Below are 19354 nucleotides of genomic sequence, written 5' to 3' on the forward strand. Positions count from 1 at the left end.
CGAGCGGGGTGCTAGTACAGGGCGAACTGGGCTGTGCAGGGGCTTGATGGTTACCGTGCGTAGAGCGGGCGTAGGGTAGCCTGGTCCTAGGAGGCGTACCGGCGACCAGACGCACTGCGCAAGCATCCTCCTACCAGGCTGGATGCCCACTCTAGCACGGCATCTGCGAGGGGCTGGAATAGCTCGCACCAAACTGTGCGTGCGTATGGGTGAGATTGTGCTCACCTCAGCAAAACACGACGCCCTCCACTCCATACGCTCCTCCATATAATCACGGGTAGCTGGCTTATGGCACTTCCTTTGCCTAGCCAAACTACCCGTGTGACCCCCCCCAAAAAAATATTGGGGGTGCCTCTCCGGCTTCCTCGCCAGCGCGTACATAGCCTCATATCGACGCCTCTCCGCCTTGGCCTCCTCTATCTCTTCCCTTGGGCGACAGTATTCCCCAGCCTGGTGCCAAGGTCCTGCCCCGTCCAGAATCTCCTCCCAAGTCCATCTCTCACTATAGTCCATGTATTCCCTCTGCTGCTCCTTTCTAAATAAAGTCCACTTGTGTGCAATCTAAGTGTCACATGATCTGTCACATGATCTCTGTGTATTGTGGCAGACCAGGGGGTTTGGTCAAGACACGGACAGAGTATGATTAGCTTGGTTTCAAGGGTGTTTATTAAATAAAAATCAAAAGAAAAGGATAGGTCTCCCCCATGAGACCCTCTCCGGGATACCGTCTTCTGGGCTCCAGGTCTTGCTGTATCCTGTTTGGCACACAAACTCAAACTCCCTCGTCTTAGCTCGGGCACCGTCTCCAACAACACAGAAGTCTCCTTACTTCCTCCAGTCCTCTCCTGTGTGCTGCCCTTCTGGCAGCTTTATGGGGCTTTTACAGCTGGTGAGCAATCAGCCCTTGATTACTCACCAACTCCCCAATCAGCCCCAATTAGCCCTGGGCGGAGAGCCCGTCGAGACCTGGCACGTCCAGCAAATGGAGCTATCGCCTCGTGATGTATACTCCACCTCAACGAGTCTCCCACTGGTGGCTGATCTGCTGTATGCCACAGTATATATACACCTGTTTTGAAAGGCCCCAGAGTCTGCAACACCACTAAGCAAGAGGCACCACCAAGCAAGTGATACCATGAACAAAGTTGTGGAGAAGTACAGATCAGGGATGAGTTATAAAAAAAAATCTGAAACTTTGAACATCCCACGGAGCACCATTAAATCCGTTATTAAAAAATGCAAAGAATATGGCACCACAACAATTCTGCCAAGAGCGGGCCACCCACCAAAACTCATGGACCAGGCAAGGAGAGCATTAATCAGAGAGGCAACAAAGAGACCAAAGTTAACCCTGAAGGACCTGTCCATAGGACCACTTTAAGCCGTACACTCCACAGAGCTGGGCTTTATTTGTAAAGAAAAATATAAGCAACACATTTGGTGTTCACCAAAAGGCATGTGGGAGACTCCCCAAACATATGGAAGAAGGTACTCTGGTCAGATGAGACTAAAATTTAGCTTTTCGGCCATCAAGGAAAACACTATGTCTAGCGCTAACCAAACATCTCTCATCACCCCGAGAACACCATCCCCACAGTGAAGCATGGTGTTGGCAGCATGTGCTGACCAGCTGGCAAATGTCTTCACTGACATGTTCAACCTTTCCCTGACAGTCTGTAATTTCTACATGTTTCAAGCAGACCACCATAGTCCCTGTGCCCAAGAACGCCAATGTAACCTGTCTAAATTACTATCACCCCGTAGCACTCACATCTGTAGACATGAAATGCTTTGAAAGACTGGTCATGGCTCACATCAACACCATCATCCCAGACACCCTGGACCCAGTCCAATTTGCATACCGCCCCAACAGATCCACAGATGACAAACTCTCTCTTGCACTCCACACTGCCCTCTCCCACCTGGAAAAGAGGATCACCTGCGTAAGAATGCTGTTCATTGACTACACAATAGTGTCTTCCAAGCTCATCACTAAGCTCAGGACCCTGGGACTGAACACCTCCCTCTGCAACTGACTGGATCCTGGACTTCCTGATGGGCCACCCCCAGGTGTTGAGGGTAGGCAACAACACATCCGTCACTCTGACCCTCGGCATGGGTGCCCCTCAGGGGTACATGCTTAGTCCCCTCCTGTACTCCCTGTTCACCCACAACTGCGTGGCCGCGCAGGATTCCAACACCATCATTACGTTTGCTGACGACACAGCGGTGGTTGGCCTGATCACTGATGACGATCAGACAGCCTATACACCAACATCTTACATCCACCTTTTTATACCCTTTTGCAGCAAATGTGAGGATGGAGAATTGCTGTGCTCTGAAGATTGTGGTAAATATATATATTTTTATTTAATAGCCTCTCGATGGTCTAATTTTTACATGATATTACCCTATTTTTGTGTTTGATATGCCTTCAAATATAATACTGTATGCTACTGTCTGTTTCAGGTTGCACCCAGGGGAAGGTTTGTGTGCATTGCTCACAATTTTCAATAGACACAGCTCAAACAACATGTGCCAGTCTGAGCAAACCAACAGTAAGTTCACAGAATTAGAGTTAATATTAAAAAAATTATAAAAAGTTAATATTTCATGCTAGCCCAAAAGTAGAACTGAAAACTGTTCATTGATTCAATTAGCATTGAATTGTAATGAGACACTCATCTTCTTTGTTCCCAGAGTGCTGTTCAGAGTTGTACAAGTGGCTGTTACTGTCCAGGGGGCCAGTTGGAAGACCATTGGGGTATGTGTGTCACTGTGGACAACTGCACCTGTCAGTACAGCGGCAGAGTGTTCAAAGCGGGACAGAGTGTCAAGACCAACTGTAGAACATGGTGAGTGAGCCACAACTGTTGCCTTGCAACTGCTGAAGTGTGTATTAATTACAGATACATGCATAAGTGAATGTATCACAGTACGACTTGGGGATGTATCTATTTTTAAAGACAAACAAACCAACAAACACACCACGAAGTGTATTATATCTAACAAACATCAGGAAGTGTTTGTCTGAGCTGAAGCAAAGATAGTGTTATATACTTACTGTCTGAAATGTAATCCATCATTTGAATCCTAACCTCTACTTAAGTTGATTTTTCACGTAGTTTACTATTAACATCAATACATGACTAAGCAAAAAATTATACTGAAGTGGAAGTTCGGAATTGTCCCCTAAAAGTTTGTCTCCATCCACTTCCCAGCACCTGCCACCATGCCCAGTGGAGCTGTGTAGATGAACCATGCCCTGGTACATGCCTGGTGTATGGAAACGGACACTATCAAACCTTCGACTCTAAATGGTATCGCTACGATGGGAATTGTCAGTACACATTAGTGGAGGTGAGTCAGAGAAGGCAATCTGATATCACCTTTTCATTGGGTTGTCAAGCATTGTTCTTCATTTTGTTAGGGATATTTGTTTTGTTTTCTATTCTATACTGCTGTGAAATTAATGGTACTGCTTCTTAAAAAAAAACTTCTGCAATTCTGCTGTTTTCTTCCTTCTCTCATAGGATGGCTGTGGTAGGGAAGCTGGGTCGTTTTCTGTCAAAGTGGAGAGTGTCCCGTGCTGTGACGAGGCTCTGACCTGTTCCCGGACCATCGTGTTAGACCTGCTGGTAATACACTTAGCTCACTTCTCTCCTCTGTCACACCATGCTTTTGATGTCCATTATTATTAAATAGAACTACCCCTCAGTTTGTTTGGAATGTGTTTTGTTAAGTAGGACTAAGCACCACTTGGGATCACCAGGTTGATACTAATTGTATTGAATAATGTAAATACGTATCAGAAAGTTTGCATGAAAATTAAGTAATTTTCAACTGAATACCTGTGGTAATAGGACTGTAATATGGAGAGTTATTAACTTCATTAATGAGGTGTTTGTCTTTTCTCTCAGGGTAATGTCACTCTGACTCTGAATGAAATGAAGGTGATGAGACGGCTCCAAGGGGGATGGGCTTCTCTGGAGGCGGAGCCTCTGTACTCCACCCACACTGTGGGCCTCTACATCATGATCTCAGTGCCTTCTAGAGGACTAACCCTCATCTGGGACAAACACACAAGACTTACCGTCATACTGGACGACCGATGGAGGGTGAGTCCTCTCTATCTAGACATTAAAGATGTAACCTGTAAGATTTCCCTATTGCTCGTTGATCATTGCAACTACTGAAATATCATTTCAACTGCTGAAATATCATTTCATAGCTACTAAGTACTGTTTAGTATTAAGCTATGGTTAAGTTAGCACAACTGTCTTGCCTAAGTTAGTAACCCATCAATGAATTTGATTGTTATTAAGTTAATTACCTAATTAATCAGCTGTACTTTCACAGAACCGAGTGTGTGGACTTTGCGGGAACTTCGATTCCAATGAGATGAACGACCTTCAGATAAGCGGGTCATCGGTGGTGTCCAGCCCCCTCGCCTTTGGCAACAGCTGGAAGACGGCCACACCCCCCTGCTCTGACGTGACCAATGAGGTGTTTCCGTGCCAGCGCCACTCCTACTGCTCCGCCTGGGCCGAGAGACGCTGTATGATCCTCAGGGGAGACACCTTTAAGGACTGCCACTTGAAGGTACAGTTCGCTTATAAGGACAGTTCACCCCAAACGTTAAACACCTTTAATTAAGGACTGCCAAAGAGGTACGCTTAAAAGGTTAGTTTACCCCGAACATCACACACCTCCACTTAAAGGTAGGCTTAAAGGGATAGTTCACCCCAAACATGTGGGTCGTTTGTAGCTCAGTTGGTAGATTATGGTGCTTTCAATGCCAGGATAGTGGGTTTGATTCCCACAAACACCCGTATAAGATATTTTAAATGTTTATGTACCAGTAAAAGCATCTGCTAAATTTCATGTATTATATTATTATGTAACACATTTAACTTCTATGGGCTAGGTAGGACGTTAGTGTCCCACTCTATTCAACAGCCAGTGGAATCTTGTGGCGCAAAATACAAATACCTCAAAAATGCAATAATTTCAATATTTCAAACATACGACTATTTTACACCATTTGAAAGATAAGACTCTTGTTAATCTAACCACATTGTGCGATTTCAAAAAGGCATTACAGCGAAAACAAAACATTAGATTATGTTAGGAGAGTACATAGACACAAATAACCACATAGCCATTTTTCAAGCAAGCATATATGTCACAAAAACCCAAAACACAGCTAAATGCAGCACTAACCTTTGATGATCTTCATCAGATGACACTCCTAGGACATTATGTTATACAATAGATGTAGGTTTTGTTCAATCAAGTTCATATTTATATAAAAAAACAGCTTTTTACATTAGCATGTGATGTTCAGAACTAGCATTCCTACCCAAAACCTCCGGTGAATTTACTAAATTACTCATGATAAACGTTGACAAAATACATAACAATTATTTTAAGAATTATAGATACAGAACTCCTTTATGAAATCGCTATGTCAGATTTTAAAATAGCTTTTCGGCAAAAGCACATTTTGCAATATTCTGAGTACATAGCTCAGCCATCACGGCTAGCTAATTTGACACCCACCAAGGTCGAGGCAACCTAAATTCAGAATTACTATTAGAAAAATTGGATTACCTTTGCTGTTCTTCGTCAGAATGCACTCCCAGGACTGCTACTTCCACAACAAATGTTGTTTTTGTTCCAAATAATCCATAGTTAGGTGCAAATACCCCCGTTTTGTTCGTGCGTTCAGGTCACTATCCAAAGGGTAACGCGCGAGCACATTTCGAGACAAAAAAAATCTAAATGTTCCATTACCGTACTTAGAAGCATGTCAAACGCTGTTTAAAATCTTTTTTTTTTTTTTTTTCTCGTAAAATAGCGATAATATTCCAATCGGACAATACTGTATTCATTCAAAGAGGAAAATAAAAAATGGCGAGGTCTCGTGAACGCACATTTCCATTCACTTTGTCCTCAGGCAGACCACTGACAAACTGAGTTACTATACTTTGCCCAGAGACAGGAGATGCCCCAATCCGCTTTCTGGCGGCTTTAGAGAGCCAATGGAAGCCTTAGAAAGTGCAACATAATCCCACGGATACTGTAGTTTCGATAGACAAGCAACAGGAGAACTACTAAATCGCAGACAGGCCACTTCCTACTTGGAATCTTTTCAGGTTTTTGCCTGACATATGAGTTCTGTTATACTCACAGACACCATTCAAACAGTTTTAGAAACTTTAGAGTGTTTTCTATCCAAATCTACTAATCATATGCATATTCTCGTTTCTGGGCAAGAGAAGTAACCAGTTTAGTTCGGGTACGTTTTTTATCCGGCCGTGAAAATTCTGCCCCCTAGCCCAAACATGTTAAGGAGACATTCAGTTAAGATGTTCTGCTTTGTTCTCCAGGTGGACCCAGAGCCCTACTACCAGGCCTGTGTGTTGGAGTCGTGCTCCTGTGAGTTTGGGGGGAAGTTCTTAGGTTTCTGTACGGCCGTGGAGGCCTACGCTGAGGCCTGCAGTGACCAGGATGTGTGTGTCCGCTGGAGAACGCCAGACATGTGCCGTAAGTAACACAACTGATGCAAATTTTATCCTCAGCATTTCATTTAAAAGTAACGCTAACACTTTATTGTTATTTCTGAAATATGTATGAGCCTGCCCAGGATAGTCTTTCAATTATATGCTACTTACAGTTGAAGTCAGAAGTTTACATACACTTAGGTTGGAGTCATTAAATCTCGTTTTTCAACCGACATAACCTGAAAGGCCGCTCAGCAAGGAAGAAGCAACTTCTCCAAATCTGCCATAAAAAAGCCAGACTACGGTTTGCAACTGCACATGGGGACACAGATTGTAGTTTTTGGAGAAATGTCCTCTGGTCTAATGAAACAAAAATAGAACTGTTTGGCCATAATGACCATCGTTATGTTTGGAGGAAAGAGGGGGAGGCTTGCAAGCCGAAGAACACCATCCAAACGTGGAGTACGGTGGTGGCAGCATCATGTTGTGGGGGTGCTTTGCTTCAGGAGGGACTGGTGCACTTCACAAAATAGATGGCATCATGAGGAATGAAAATGATGTAGATGTATTAAAGCAACATCTCGAGACATCAGTCAGGAAGTTAAAGCTTGGTCGCAAATGGGTCTTTCAAATGGACAATGACCCCAAGCATACTTCCAAAGTTGTGGCAAAATGGCTTAAGGACAACAAAGTCAAAGTGTTGGAGTGGCCATCACAAAGCCCAGACCTCAATCCAATAAAAAATTTGTGGGCAGAACTGAAAAAGCATGTGCGAGCAAGGAGGCCTACAAACCTGATTCAGTTACACCAGCTCTGTCAGGAGGAATGGGCCAAAATTCACCCAACTTATTGTGGGAAGCTTGTGGAAGGCTACCCAAAACGTTTGACCCATGTTAAACAATTTAAAGGCAATGCTACCAAATACTAACTGAGTGTATGTAAACTTCTGACCCACTGGGAATGTGATGAAAGAAATAAAAGCTGAAATAAATCCTTCTCTCTACTATTATTTTAACATTTCACATTCTTAAAATAAAGTGGTGATTCTAAAGGACCTAAGATAGGGAATTTTTACTAGGATTAAATGTCAGGAATTGTGAAAAACTGAGTTTAAATGTATTTGGATAAGGTGTATGTAAACTTCCGACTTCAACTGTATATGTATGTGTTATTGAAACAGTGTTTAAATTAACTATTCCTCTACCTACCCATACAGCGGTATATTGCGACTACTACAATGAGCAGGGCCACAGTAGCTGGCACTACGATCCCTGTGGACAGATCAAGACCTGTGGCAAAAACAACCTCTTCACTGGCAAGCTGGAAGGTAACTGAACTGACTCAATTAATGGAAATGGATGATCCATCTAACATGGTCCCAGATCTGTTTGTGCTGTCAAACCGACCTGTCACCAGGCTATGATCCCAGAACCAAATCTTGTGTACACTAATAGATAATTCTGTTTAAGTTCACCCATATGTTTATATCTGTCATGAGAGATGAATCTACTCCTCACAGTGATGTTGACCTTAATGCTAACTTTGCCATTGTCTCTGTGTGCAGGCTGCTACCCGAGATGCCCAGCAGAGGCTCCATACTATGATGAGAACACAGGGAGATGCTCCACTTTGGACAACTGCACCTGTTATTCCAACGAGACTATTGTTAAACCTGGTACAGTTATCAGGAAACCCACTGAGAAATGGTGAGTACCTATTTACACTATATCAGTGCATGTAGGCCTATGTGAGGAAATGACAAAGGGAAAATAAATTTAACGTACAGGAGAATGGTAACTGATCTTTTACTGTGTTCTCTGTCTACAGCACTTGTGAACAGGGACATATTAACTGTGGTAAGTGGATATAAGTTATGACAGCATTAACATATTTGTAAATCAGTTAAGACTTTGATCACAATTGTGACTGACTTATATTAAAGTATTATATTATCAGGAATGCAGGTTGCAGTTGTAAATGAGAACTTGTTCTCAACTGGCCTACCTGGTTAAATCTGGACCCTTTCTTTCTAAAATTATCTGCTGAAATTGTTGCAACCCCTTTTACTAGCCTGTTCAACCTCTCTTTCGTGTCGTCTGAGATTCCAAAAGATTGGAAAGCAGCTGCGGTCATCCCCCTCTTCAAAGGGGGGGACACTCTTGACCCAAACTGCTACAGACCTATATCTATCCTACCCTGCCTTTCTAAGGTCTTCGAAACCCAAGTCAACAAACAGATTACCGACCATTTCGAATCCCACCGCACCTTCTCCGCTATGCAATCTGGTTTCAGAGCTGGTCATGGATGCACCTCAGCCATGCTCAAGGTCCTGAACGATATCGTAACCGCCATCGATAAGAAACAATACTGTGCTACCGTATTCATTGACCTGGCCAAGGCTTTCAACTCTGTCAATCACCGCATTCTTATCCACAGACTCAACAGCCTTGGTTTCTCAAATGACTGCCTCGCCTGGTTCACCAACTACTTATCAGACAGAGTTCAGTGTGTCACATCTGAGGGCCTGTTGTCCGGGCCTCTGGTAGTCTCTATGGGGGTGCCAGAGGGTTCAATTCTTGGGCCATCTCTTTTCTCTGTACACATCAATGATGTCGCTCTTGCTGCTGGTGAGTCTCTGATCCATCTCTACGCAGACGACACCATTCTGTATACTTCTGGCCCTTCTTTGGACACTGTGTTAACAACTCTCCAGACGAGCTTCAATGCCATACAACTCTCCTTCCGTGGCCTCCAACTGCTCTTAAATACAAGTAATACTAAATGCATGCTCTTCAACCGATCGCTGCCTGCACCTGCCCGCCCGTCCAGCATCACTACTCTGGACGGTTCTGACTTAGAATATGTGGACAACTACAAATACCTAGGTGTCTGTTAGACTGTAAACTCTCCTTCCAGACTCACATCAAACATCTCCAATCCAAAGTTAAATCTAGAATTGGCTTCCTATTTCGCAACAAAGCATCCTTCACTCATGCTGCCAAACATACCCTCGTAAAACTGACCATCCTACCGATCCTCGACTTCGGCGATGTCATTTACAAAATAGCCTCCAATACCCTACTCAATAAACTGGATGCAGTCTATCGCAGTGCCATCCGTTTTGTCACCAAAGCCCCATATACTACCCACCACTGCGACCTGTACGCTCTCGTTGGCTGGCCCTCACTTCATACTCGTCGCCAAACCCACTGGCTCCAGGTCATCTACAAGACCCTGCTAGGTAAAGTCCCCCCTTGTCTCCGCTCACTGGTCACCATAGCAGCACCCACCTGTAGCACGCGCTCCAGCAGGTATATCTCTCTGGTCACCCCCAAAGCCAATTCCTCCTTTGGCCGTCTCTCCTTCCAGTTCTCTGCTGCCAATGACCCGGAACGAACTACAAAAATCTCTGAAACTGGAAACACTTATCTCCCTCACTAGTTTTAAGCACCAGCTGTCAGAGCAGTTCACAGATCACTGCACCTGTACATAGCCCATCTATAATTTAGCCCAAACAACTACCTCTTTCCCTACTGTATTTATTTATTTATTTATTTAGCTCCTTTGCACCCCATTATTTATATTTCTACTTTGCACTTTCTTCCACTACAAATCTACCATTCCAGTGTTTTACTTGCTATATTGTATTTACTTTGCCACCATGGCCTTTTTTTGCCTTTACCTCCCTTATCTGACCTCATTGCTCACATTGTATATAGACTTATTTTTCTACTGTATTATTGACTGTATGTTTGTTTTACTCCATGTGTAACTCTGTGTTGTTGTATGTGTCGAACTGCTTTGCTTTATCTTGGCCAGGTCGCAATTGTAAATGAGAACTTGTTCTCAACTTGTCTACCTGGTTAAATAAAGGTGAAATAAAAATTAAAAAAATAAAGGTGAAATAAAAAATCTGGTATTAACACATCCATTTATGTGATTTGCCTCTTTAGGTCCTGATCAAACCACTACTACATCTGAACCTACAACCACAGCTACACAATCAACTACAATGAGAACTACACCTGAACCTACAACTATACTGACTATGACACCTGAATATACAACCACACCTAAACAACCTACTGCTACATCTGAACCTACAACCACACCTACACAACCCACTACTACACCTGAATATACAACCACACCTAAACAACCCACTACTACACCTGAATATACAACCACACCTAAACAACCCACTACTACACCTGAATATACAACCACACCTAAACAACCCACTACTACACCTGAATATACAACCACAACTAAACAACCCACTACTACACCTGAATATACAACCACACCTAAACAACCCACTACTACACCTGAATATACAACCACACCTAAACAACCCACTACTACACCTGAATATACAACCACACCTAAACAACCCACTACTACACCTGAACATACAACCACACCTAAACAACCCACTACTACACCTGAATATACAACCACACCTAAACAACCCACTACTACACCTGAATCTACAACCACACCTAAAAAACCCACTACTACACCTGAATATACAACCACACCTAAACAACCCACTACTACATCTGAACCTACAACCACAACTAAACAACCCACTACTACACCTGAATATACAACCACACCTAAACAACCCACTACTACACCTGAATATACAACCACACCTAAACAACCTACTACTACACCTGAATATACAACCACACCTAAACAACCCACTACTACACCTGAATATACAACCACACCTAAACAACCCACTACTACACCTGAATATACAACCACACCTACACAACCCACTACTACACCTGAATCTACAACCACACCTACACAACCTACTACTACATCTGCACCTACAACCACAGCTACACAATCAACTACAATGAGAACTACACCTGAACCTACAACAACTATACTGACTATGACACCTGAATATACAACCACACCTACACAACCCACTACTACACCTGAATATACAACCACACCTAAACAACCAACTACTACACCTGAATATACAACCACACCTAAACAACCCACTACTACACCTGAATATACAACCACACCTAAACAACCCACTACTACACCTGAATATACAACCACACCTAAACAACCCACTACTACACCTGAATATACAACCACACCTAAACATCCCACTACTACACCTGAATATACAACCACACCTAAACAACCCACTACTACACCTGAATATACAACCACACCTAAACAACCCACTACTACACCTGAACATACAACCACACCTAAACAACCCACTACTACACCTGAATATACAACCACACCTAAACAACCCACTACTACACCTGAACATACAACCACACCTAAACAACCCACTACTACACCTGAATATACAACCACACCTAAACAACCCACAACAACAAGAACCACACCTGAATATACAACCACACTTTTCTCATCGATAGTTACAGGACCTAGAAATACTCAACCTAGTACAGCTGGGTTAGTGTTGAGTACTACCGCCGGACAAACCACTACTGCAGAAGCAACTACAGCATACACTGAAACTACAACTAAATTAACATCTACACAACCCACAACTACATTCTCATATTCTACAACCAAATATGTTGAACCAACATCTACAACCGAACCAACTACTTCACATACTGAAATGACAACCGAACCAACTATTTTTACTGAAATGACAACCAAACCAACTCCTTTTACTGAAATGACAACCAAACCAACTATTTATACTGAAATGACAACCAAACCAACTCCTTTTACTGAAATGACAACCAAACCAACTATTTTTACTGAAATGACAACCAAACCAACTCCTTTTACTGAAATGACAACCAAACCAACTATTTTTACTGAAATGACAACCAAACCAACTCCTTTTACTGAAATGACAACCAAACCAACATCTGAAGGACCATCAACTGAAGCTACAACCCTGTACACAAGTCAACCAACAACCTTCTCTACACGATCTCCCACTACCTCTGAATCGACAACATCTGCGGGTCCAACAACCATGTCAACAACAATATCTACAGAGTCTACAACACGTACAAGTAGGCCAACATATTGTCATAGGAATTTTCTATCCTAATGATAATAATTAACAATCAATAAGCCTTGACTAATTCCCAAGGTTTGTAAGACAATGGGTTAATAATTAGGCAAGGACTCAGCTTTCTGCAAAAGGTCTGTACAGTTTATTCAGAGAACGTTCTGCCCAACATTAACAAAGAAGTTCATTTTATCCTCTTTCTCCGCTTATGCACACACCTCCACACCAAAAGTAGATAACCTACGCACACACATACACACAAACAGTAGGTGAACAGTATCTCTCCCCTGACTTCCCACCACTGTTAATCACTGTCCAGCGCTGCCTGTTCCTTTCCCCCGAGATTAGGAGAACCTTGTAGGCTACTCTCGGTCTCTACACACACATGTCTCTCCCTTCCAGGTCTCTACTAGACCTTATGGAACTAACGTTCAGTACTTTCATTATTAATTACCCATGCTACATAACTACTAATTAATCATGGATTATTGATTCATTTACCTTTATTAGATAATTCTCTTATCACATATTTAAATATATTTTTGGCAATTTGGATTGTTGATATTGGTTGATATCTCTAAAATCTACACTAATGCTGACCTTACAAATAAATGTAGAAATTGTTCCACTATGTTTAAGTCAAATCTTCACCTTGTTTCTAGTTTGTGAGTGTAGAGACCTGAAGAGGAACCAGATATGGGCGTGTGGAGAGAAGTGGACAGAAGACTGCATCAATAAGACTTGTAAGGGTGGGAAGATAGAGATGACTTCGGTCACCTGTCCGAATCCAGTTCGCCCCACCATGTGCCCCAGGGGACAGATGGTCAGAGTCTCAGACGGATGCTGTGACTACTGGAAGTGTGATTGTGAGTCTGGCTGCCTGTCTGTTCCTTTGTGTGAAGTGCTAGAGTTTGTCTATCCTTGTATCTTGTTTTTGAAGAGGGTTTTACTTCCTGCAAAGTCTGATGCTCTTTTTATGTAGTAGTTTTGTCTTCCTTATGGGAATGCACTTATTTTAAGTCAATTCCTCTCTTATTCCCCCTCTACTCTTATGCCCCTCTACTCTTATTCCCCCTGTCCCCCAGGTCGTTGTGACCTCTATGGAGACCCTCACTACATCTCCTTCCAGGGTGTGACCTTTGACTTCCTGGATAATTGTACATACATCCTGGTCAAGGAGAAAACGCTGCGTCACCATCTGACTGTTGCCGTGGACAACTACTTCTGTATTCCCGAGTTGGACGGCTCCTGTGCCAAAGGCATCATCCTGCAGTACCAGAACAACACGGCCACTGTCAGCATCGTACCGGATGAGTACAGGGTGAAGGTACTGCCGGTCTTCAACTTGATTGATTGATTGATTGATTGATTGATTGATTGATTGATTGATTGATTGATTGATTGGTTTAAGGATTCATTCATCCGTCCATCCATTCATTAAATTATTAGTTAATTCATTCCAGTAGTCAGCACATTTGATTGATTGACTCTTGAATATATAGCCATGATAGTGATCTTTCTGAGATCTCACTCACTCAAACCATTCTGCTCCTCTCTGTCCTAGTCGACTCTGAACCAGAAGAGCGTCGAGCCTCCCTATGAGGAGAATGGTATCAGGTTTGAGACGACCGGCTATATGGTGTCTGTATACATCCCTGAGATACGCTCACATATCTCTCTCACACCATCCAACACTGTGACTGTCACCTTGGCCATGGAGCATTTCCTGCATAACACCCAAGGACAATGCGGTTTGTATTAGACGAGGAAGTGTGTCTGTGTGTGCGTGCATGCCTGACTGTGTGCATGCTTGCGAGCGTGTATGCATGTGTGCGTTTCCAAGCTTACGTTTACATTTTTGGCCATTGGCAGGTGTGTGCGGTGGGAGCTCTTGTGTGCGTAGAAGTGGGGAGTCTGAAGCTGACAGCTGCTGTGATAAGACCGCCTATGACTGGATCTATGAGGACCCCCTGAAGCCTGAGTGTAGCGCTGCTCCCAGGGACGTCCCTTGCAATCATACAGGCCCTCCTCCAACCACCAACTGTCCTGGCAGCCCCCTCTGTGACCTTCTCCATCACCCGTAGGATGATTCAATTCAACTTGATTTCTTTCACATGATGATCTCCCAAATGGTCAAATATCTGTTGCGTTTCATTCAATGTTGCTGTGACAGCTATGATAAAACGTTATATTGAGATAAAACCATGCAACATACAAACTGATTGTGTTGTGCCAAAAGCAGTGTGTTGTAAAACTATTGAAGGTTTATTTTCCTGTATGTTGATCAGTCTGTTGGTATGTGTCATTACAGAGTTTTTGCAGATTGCAGTAGGCGGTTGGATCTGAGCCAACTTGAGAGGAACTGTAGGTTTGATTCGTGTGGGAGGAACGACATGGCTTGTTCTCCTCTGGAGCAGGCTGTTGAGGAGTGTAAGAAAGCAGGCATCTGTGTGAACTGGAGAACACTCACCAATGGGACCTGTGGTAATTTACCTTTTTTTTTGTTTCTCAAACTTCCTGAAATGTGTGTTGGTGCTTGGAAAATCAACTGAGGAATAAAGAAAATTAAGAAATGTAGTTGTATTTGTGTATATAGAAAAAATATTCATCCATCATGGTGTGCTGATGCTGGGGAAATTCATTAAGACACAAGGACAAGAAGAGCGAAAAAATATTTCACTAAATAACGTTCTTTTTTTCAGCTGTAGGGTGCCCAACAGGGATGGTGTACAGAGAGTGCCAAGGTCAATTGGATGACTACTGTCACGGAGGGTAAGTGAATCCATCTCCCTGTGTCCTAACATTATTTAACAGGGGACATTTTATGTGTCTTAATGTATAAGAAAGTGTCTAAAAAGTTCACGTTCCACGTTCTTTCTGCAGAGTCCGTGTTCAAGGGAGAGTACTGGAGGACGTTAAGGCTGGATGTTTCTGTCTCAGAGGACAGTTCAGAGCTGAGGAGCACAAGAAGATCTGTGTGTCGGAGTGTCCCTGTGAGTGGAGTTTGGGATTCTCTCTTGAGCCTAAGGCCAAATCCTAATTTGAGAAATCCACTTGTATAGGTTGAAGTTTAGCTTGTGAACATCTGAGTTATGCTAAGACAGGGTTTCCCAAACTCGGTCCTCGAGACCCCAAGGGGAGCACATTTTGATTTTTGCCTTAGCAATACACAATTAATTCAAATAATCAACTAATCATCAAGCTTTGATGGTGTTAAGGGTATAAAAAAAAATGTGCACCCCTTGAGGTCCCGAGGACCAAGTTTGGGAAATGCTGTGCTATGAGCATCCCAAATCAGGATTTGGCCTGAACACATTCACTGCAATGACCTCCAGGTGTGCAATTAATACATACTATCAGGGTTGGGGTTAATTTCACCATTTCAATTCTAATTAAATTCCCTCTCCCTGTAAATTCCATTTAATTAAATAAATTCCAGGTCACTTTAAACTCAGAGATACTTTAATTCCTCTCAATTCCAATGTAAGTTAAATTACATTAATTCATTTCCCAATTCAGTATTATCCACAACAATTCCAAATCCTTCAGGCTTTCAGACTGATCATGTCACTGTTTAGACAGCCTAGCTATACTGGTAATTTAGAAATACAAGTTGAAATTAATTTTAAATAAATCTTGCAGTCATTTTGTCATACTTTGTGCATTCATTTAATTTACTGGGAAATATAATAATATTGTATTCCAATTCACTTCCAAAAATGTTATGTTTTTCAATTCCAATTCAAACAGTCCAAACAGTTTAATTGCAAATAAATTCAAGAACTTGAAGATTGTTGACATTCGAATTAAATTCAACATAAATTCTCCACTTCATGAGTGAATTACAATTAGATTGGAATTGACCCCAACCATTCATACTATACTGATGTTTTATGTGTATGAAGTTAAACCTGTTCATCATGTCTTCCAGACTGCAAGGGTCCACTGGGAGAACACAAGCAGGTGAGAAGATCATGTGCTTTCATGGCTCCATGATTACAGCTCTGTTACAGAGCTGATATACTGGTACTTTTTAGTATTAATGTTCTTATGTTTTACAGCTTGGGGAGACATGGCAATCCAACTGTCAGGTGTGTACGTGTAGCAACCAAACCAAGACAGAGGAGTGTCAACCTAAACCCCCCTCCCCCCCACCTCTCTGCAGTCAGAACTCAGTCCTGGTCACCGGCTGCTGTGGCAAACAAACCTGTGGTAAGATAATGGATCTATCTGATACTGAATAATAATGATGCATGTCTTTTGTATAGGGTGTTTCTAAATACACTCACCTTCCTAGTGCTCACATTACCTCACTTTCCTTTGCAGTTGAGAAGACATGTAACTATGACAGAAGGACCTACAAAGTAAGCATCCAGATGTTTAGAAACACCAATTTTATATAGCTACTGTACCAGAAAAAATGTATACATATACACACACAAGACCTTTGTACACATTGGCAGCTCTTCATTGTCTGATGTCTATGTGCCTGTTTGGTTAGGTGGGAGACAGATGGACAGACCTTGCCCTGCCCTGTGAGTCCTATAGCTGTACCAGAGAGGGCACTCAGACAGTGAGAAGGGTGTGTCCCCATCAGAACTGCTCAGAGGTACCTGCTGCTCTTTCTCTGTATCAATCAAATGTATTTATGAAGACATTTTTACGTCAACAGCTGTCACAACGTATGGAGCTACAGGACATTCTTTTCAATGTAACTTTTTTGTTTCTAGGAGGACAGAGTATGGGACGAACAACATTGCTGCTACACATGTAAGCTAACTCTTATCTCCAGTCTGTGTTGTAGGTAAATTATCATATCTGGTCACACTGACCATGAAGAGATGGAGAGTCGGACATCTAGTGGTTGAACTGAGGTGGTTCACTTATTCACTGTGGATGTTTCCACTGCAAGGAGAGACTAGAAAATCAACAACAATAGAACATTTCCTAGTCTGAATCTACTGCTTATAGCTCCAAGGGAAGATTATTTACAATGTAACTCTGAACTGTGTTAAAGGGTTAGTTCTAAAAAAAAAACTATTTTAGTATTTTGTTTGTCAGTCCTCTGTTAAAACAATTGTTAAAGTTTTCAACATAGAAACCTTTAGTTCAGAGAAAAAACTGTGATGATGATGATGATGATGCATTTTGTTCCACTCACACACTGCCGTTCTCTCTACCCCAGGTAACCAGACTTGTGCTACCAGGGTTTCTAGTGTGAACATCACTGTAGACAACTGCACAGCAACACTACAGCTGCCCATGTGTCAAGGCCAGTGTGGGACAGAGACGAGGTAAGACTGGTCAGAGATTATTAATGCACTTATTGTATGTTTCTCTGGATAAGAGTGTGTGACATGACTACAATCTGAATGTCTTGTCTGGTCCTCTTCTCCTTCCTCTCCTCCCTCTTTCTAAACCTCAGATGGGTTGTTGCTCGCAGTATTCTCCTACTGGAACAGAAGTGTGAGTGTTGCAGAGTGAGGAGTTATGAGAGGAAGTCAGTGAATCTGACCTGTACTGGAGGCTCCGTTATGCCACACCTGTATGCACATGTTACCAGCTGCGAGTGCCATAACTGCAGTATATTGCAGTAAACATTGCCTTGTGTTCTGAACGTATATGCACACAAACAAAAAAATCTATATTGAACTGTTATTAAGATGGTGACAATGTGCCAAATCAATGTTTTTTTTAGATTCTGCTACCTTCTTATAATACTGTCTTGGTCGGTGTGTTGAGGGTATACTGTACGGTACGTGCAGAACAATGGTTTCCTTAGTGTAATAGGTTTTTCACCTAGTGCACATCGGTCGAAGGCCTTTTTCTATATTGCATATACTCTGTTCCAGTGCAGGAAATGGACAATTGTATGTAGCATATTGTTGATTGTGTATGTGTTCCATAGATTTCACATAGGAAATCTTCTAATGATCAACCCAGCACTTTTTAATATAAATGACTGCAGCTCCAATTTGAAAGTGATTTTCTTATTTTATTGAAATGTTTATTTCAAAAACTGTAACCACTTTGATTTTTCTGATTTATTTAAAATAAAGTACTGAAGCTTCTACATTCAATAACCATTTACTTAACAAAATCAGTTGACTTTCATTGATGAATTTGCATGAATTGAATTAACATCAGTATTGATTAAGAATAATCTGATACATTAACATCAGTATTGATTAGCTGAGTTCAACAAAAGTTGCTAATCCTATCAGAGATGTATAGGTGCACTATTACCTACCAATCAGGATCAGTTTCTATGGCTGCCAGGGGTTCAAATCAAATCAAATGTATTTGTCACATACACATGGTTAGCAGGTGTTAATGCAAGTGTAGCGAAATGCTTGTGCTTCTAGTTCCGACCATGCAGTAATATCTAACAAGTAATCTACCAATTCCACAACAACTACCTTGTACACACAAGTGTAAAGGAATGAATATGAATATATACATAAAAATATATAAATGAGTGATGGCCGAACGGCATAGGCAAGATGCAGTAGATGGTATGGAGTACAGTATATACATATGAGATGAGTATTGTAGGGTATGAAAACATATAAAGCAGCATTGTTTAAGGTGGCTATTGATACATTACATCAGGATGGCAAGATGCAGTAGATGGTATAGAGTACAGTATATACATATGAGATGAGTAATGTAGGTTATGAAAACATATAAAGTGGCATTGTTTAAAGTGGCTAGTGATACATCTAATTACATCAAGATGGCAAGATGCAGTCGATGGTATGGCGTACAGTATATACATATGAGATGAATAATGTAGGTTATGTAA

General features: G+C 42.0%; 1 protein-coding gene across 1 annotated transcript in view; it reads left to right on the forward strand.

Annotated features, from left to right (window-relative positions):
* Window positions 1–17357, forward strand: part of LOC106593893 (mucin-6-like) — a 32394-nt gene extending 15037 nt beyond the window's left edge. Inside the window, exons 16-38 of the mRNA XM_082963327.1 lie at window positions 2310–2350; window positions 2470–2558; window positions 2701–2855; window positions 3222–3360; window positions 3534–3638; window positions 3921–4118; window positions 4360–4602; window positions 6393–6549; window positions 7723–7833; window positions 8071–8212; window positions 8334–8362; window positions 13212–13415; window positions 13635–13876; window positions 14114–14300; window positions 14422–14629; window positions 14861–15033; window positions 15252–15321; window positions 15433–15542; window positions 16481–16512; window positions 16611–16761; window positions 16876–16913; window positions 17051–17158; window positions 17280–17357. Coding sequence (XP_082819453.1) covers window positions 2310–2350; window positions 2470–2558; window positions 2701–2855; window positions 3222–3360; window positions 3534–3638; window positions 3921–4118; window positions 4360–4602; window positions 6393–6549; window positions 7723–7833; window positions 8071–8212; window positions 8334–8362; window positions 13212–13415; window positions 13635–13876; window positions 14114–14300; window positions 14422–14629; window positions 14861–15033; window positions 15252–15321; window positions 15433–15542; window positions 16481–16512; window positions 16611–16761; window positions 16876–16913; window positions 17051–17158; window positions 17280–17357 — 3010 coding nt within the window. The remainder of the gene's footprint in view (window positions 1–2309; window positions 2351–2469; window positions 2559–2700; window positions 2856–3221; window positions 3361–3533; window positions 3639–3920; window positions 4119–4359; window positions 4603–6392; window positions 6550–7722; window positions 7834–8070; window positions 8213–8333; window positions 8363–13211; window positions 13416–13634; window positions 13877–14113; window positions 14301–14421; window positions 14630–14860; window positions 15034–15251; window positions 15322–15432; window positions 15543–16480; window positions 16513–16610; window positions 16762–16875; window positions 16914–17050; window positions 17159–17279) is intronic.
* Window positions 17358–19354: the final 1997 nt, after the last annotated feature.

The sequence above is a fragment of the Salmo salar genome, chromosome 17 (assembly GCF_965601325.2).
Source record: "Salmo salar chromosome 17, fSalSal1, whole genome shotgun sequence".
NCBI classification, from domain to species: domain Eukaryota; kingdom Metazoa; phylum Chordata; class Actinopteri; order Salmoniformes; family Salmonidae; genus Salmo; species Salmo salar.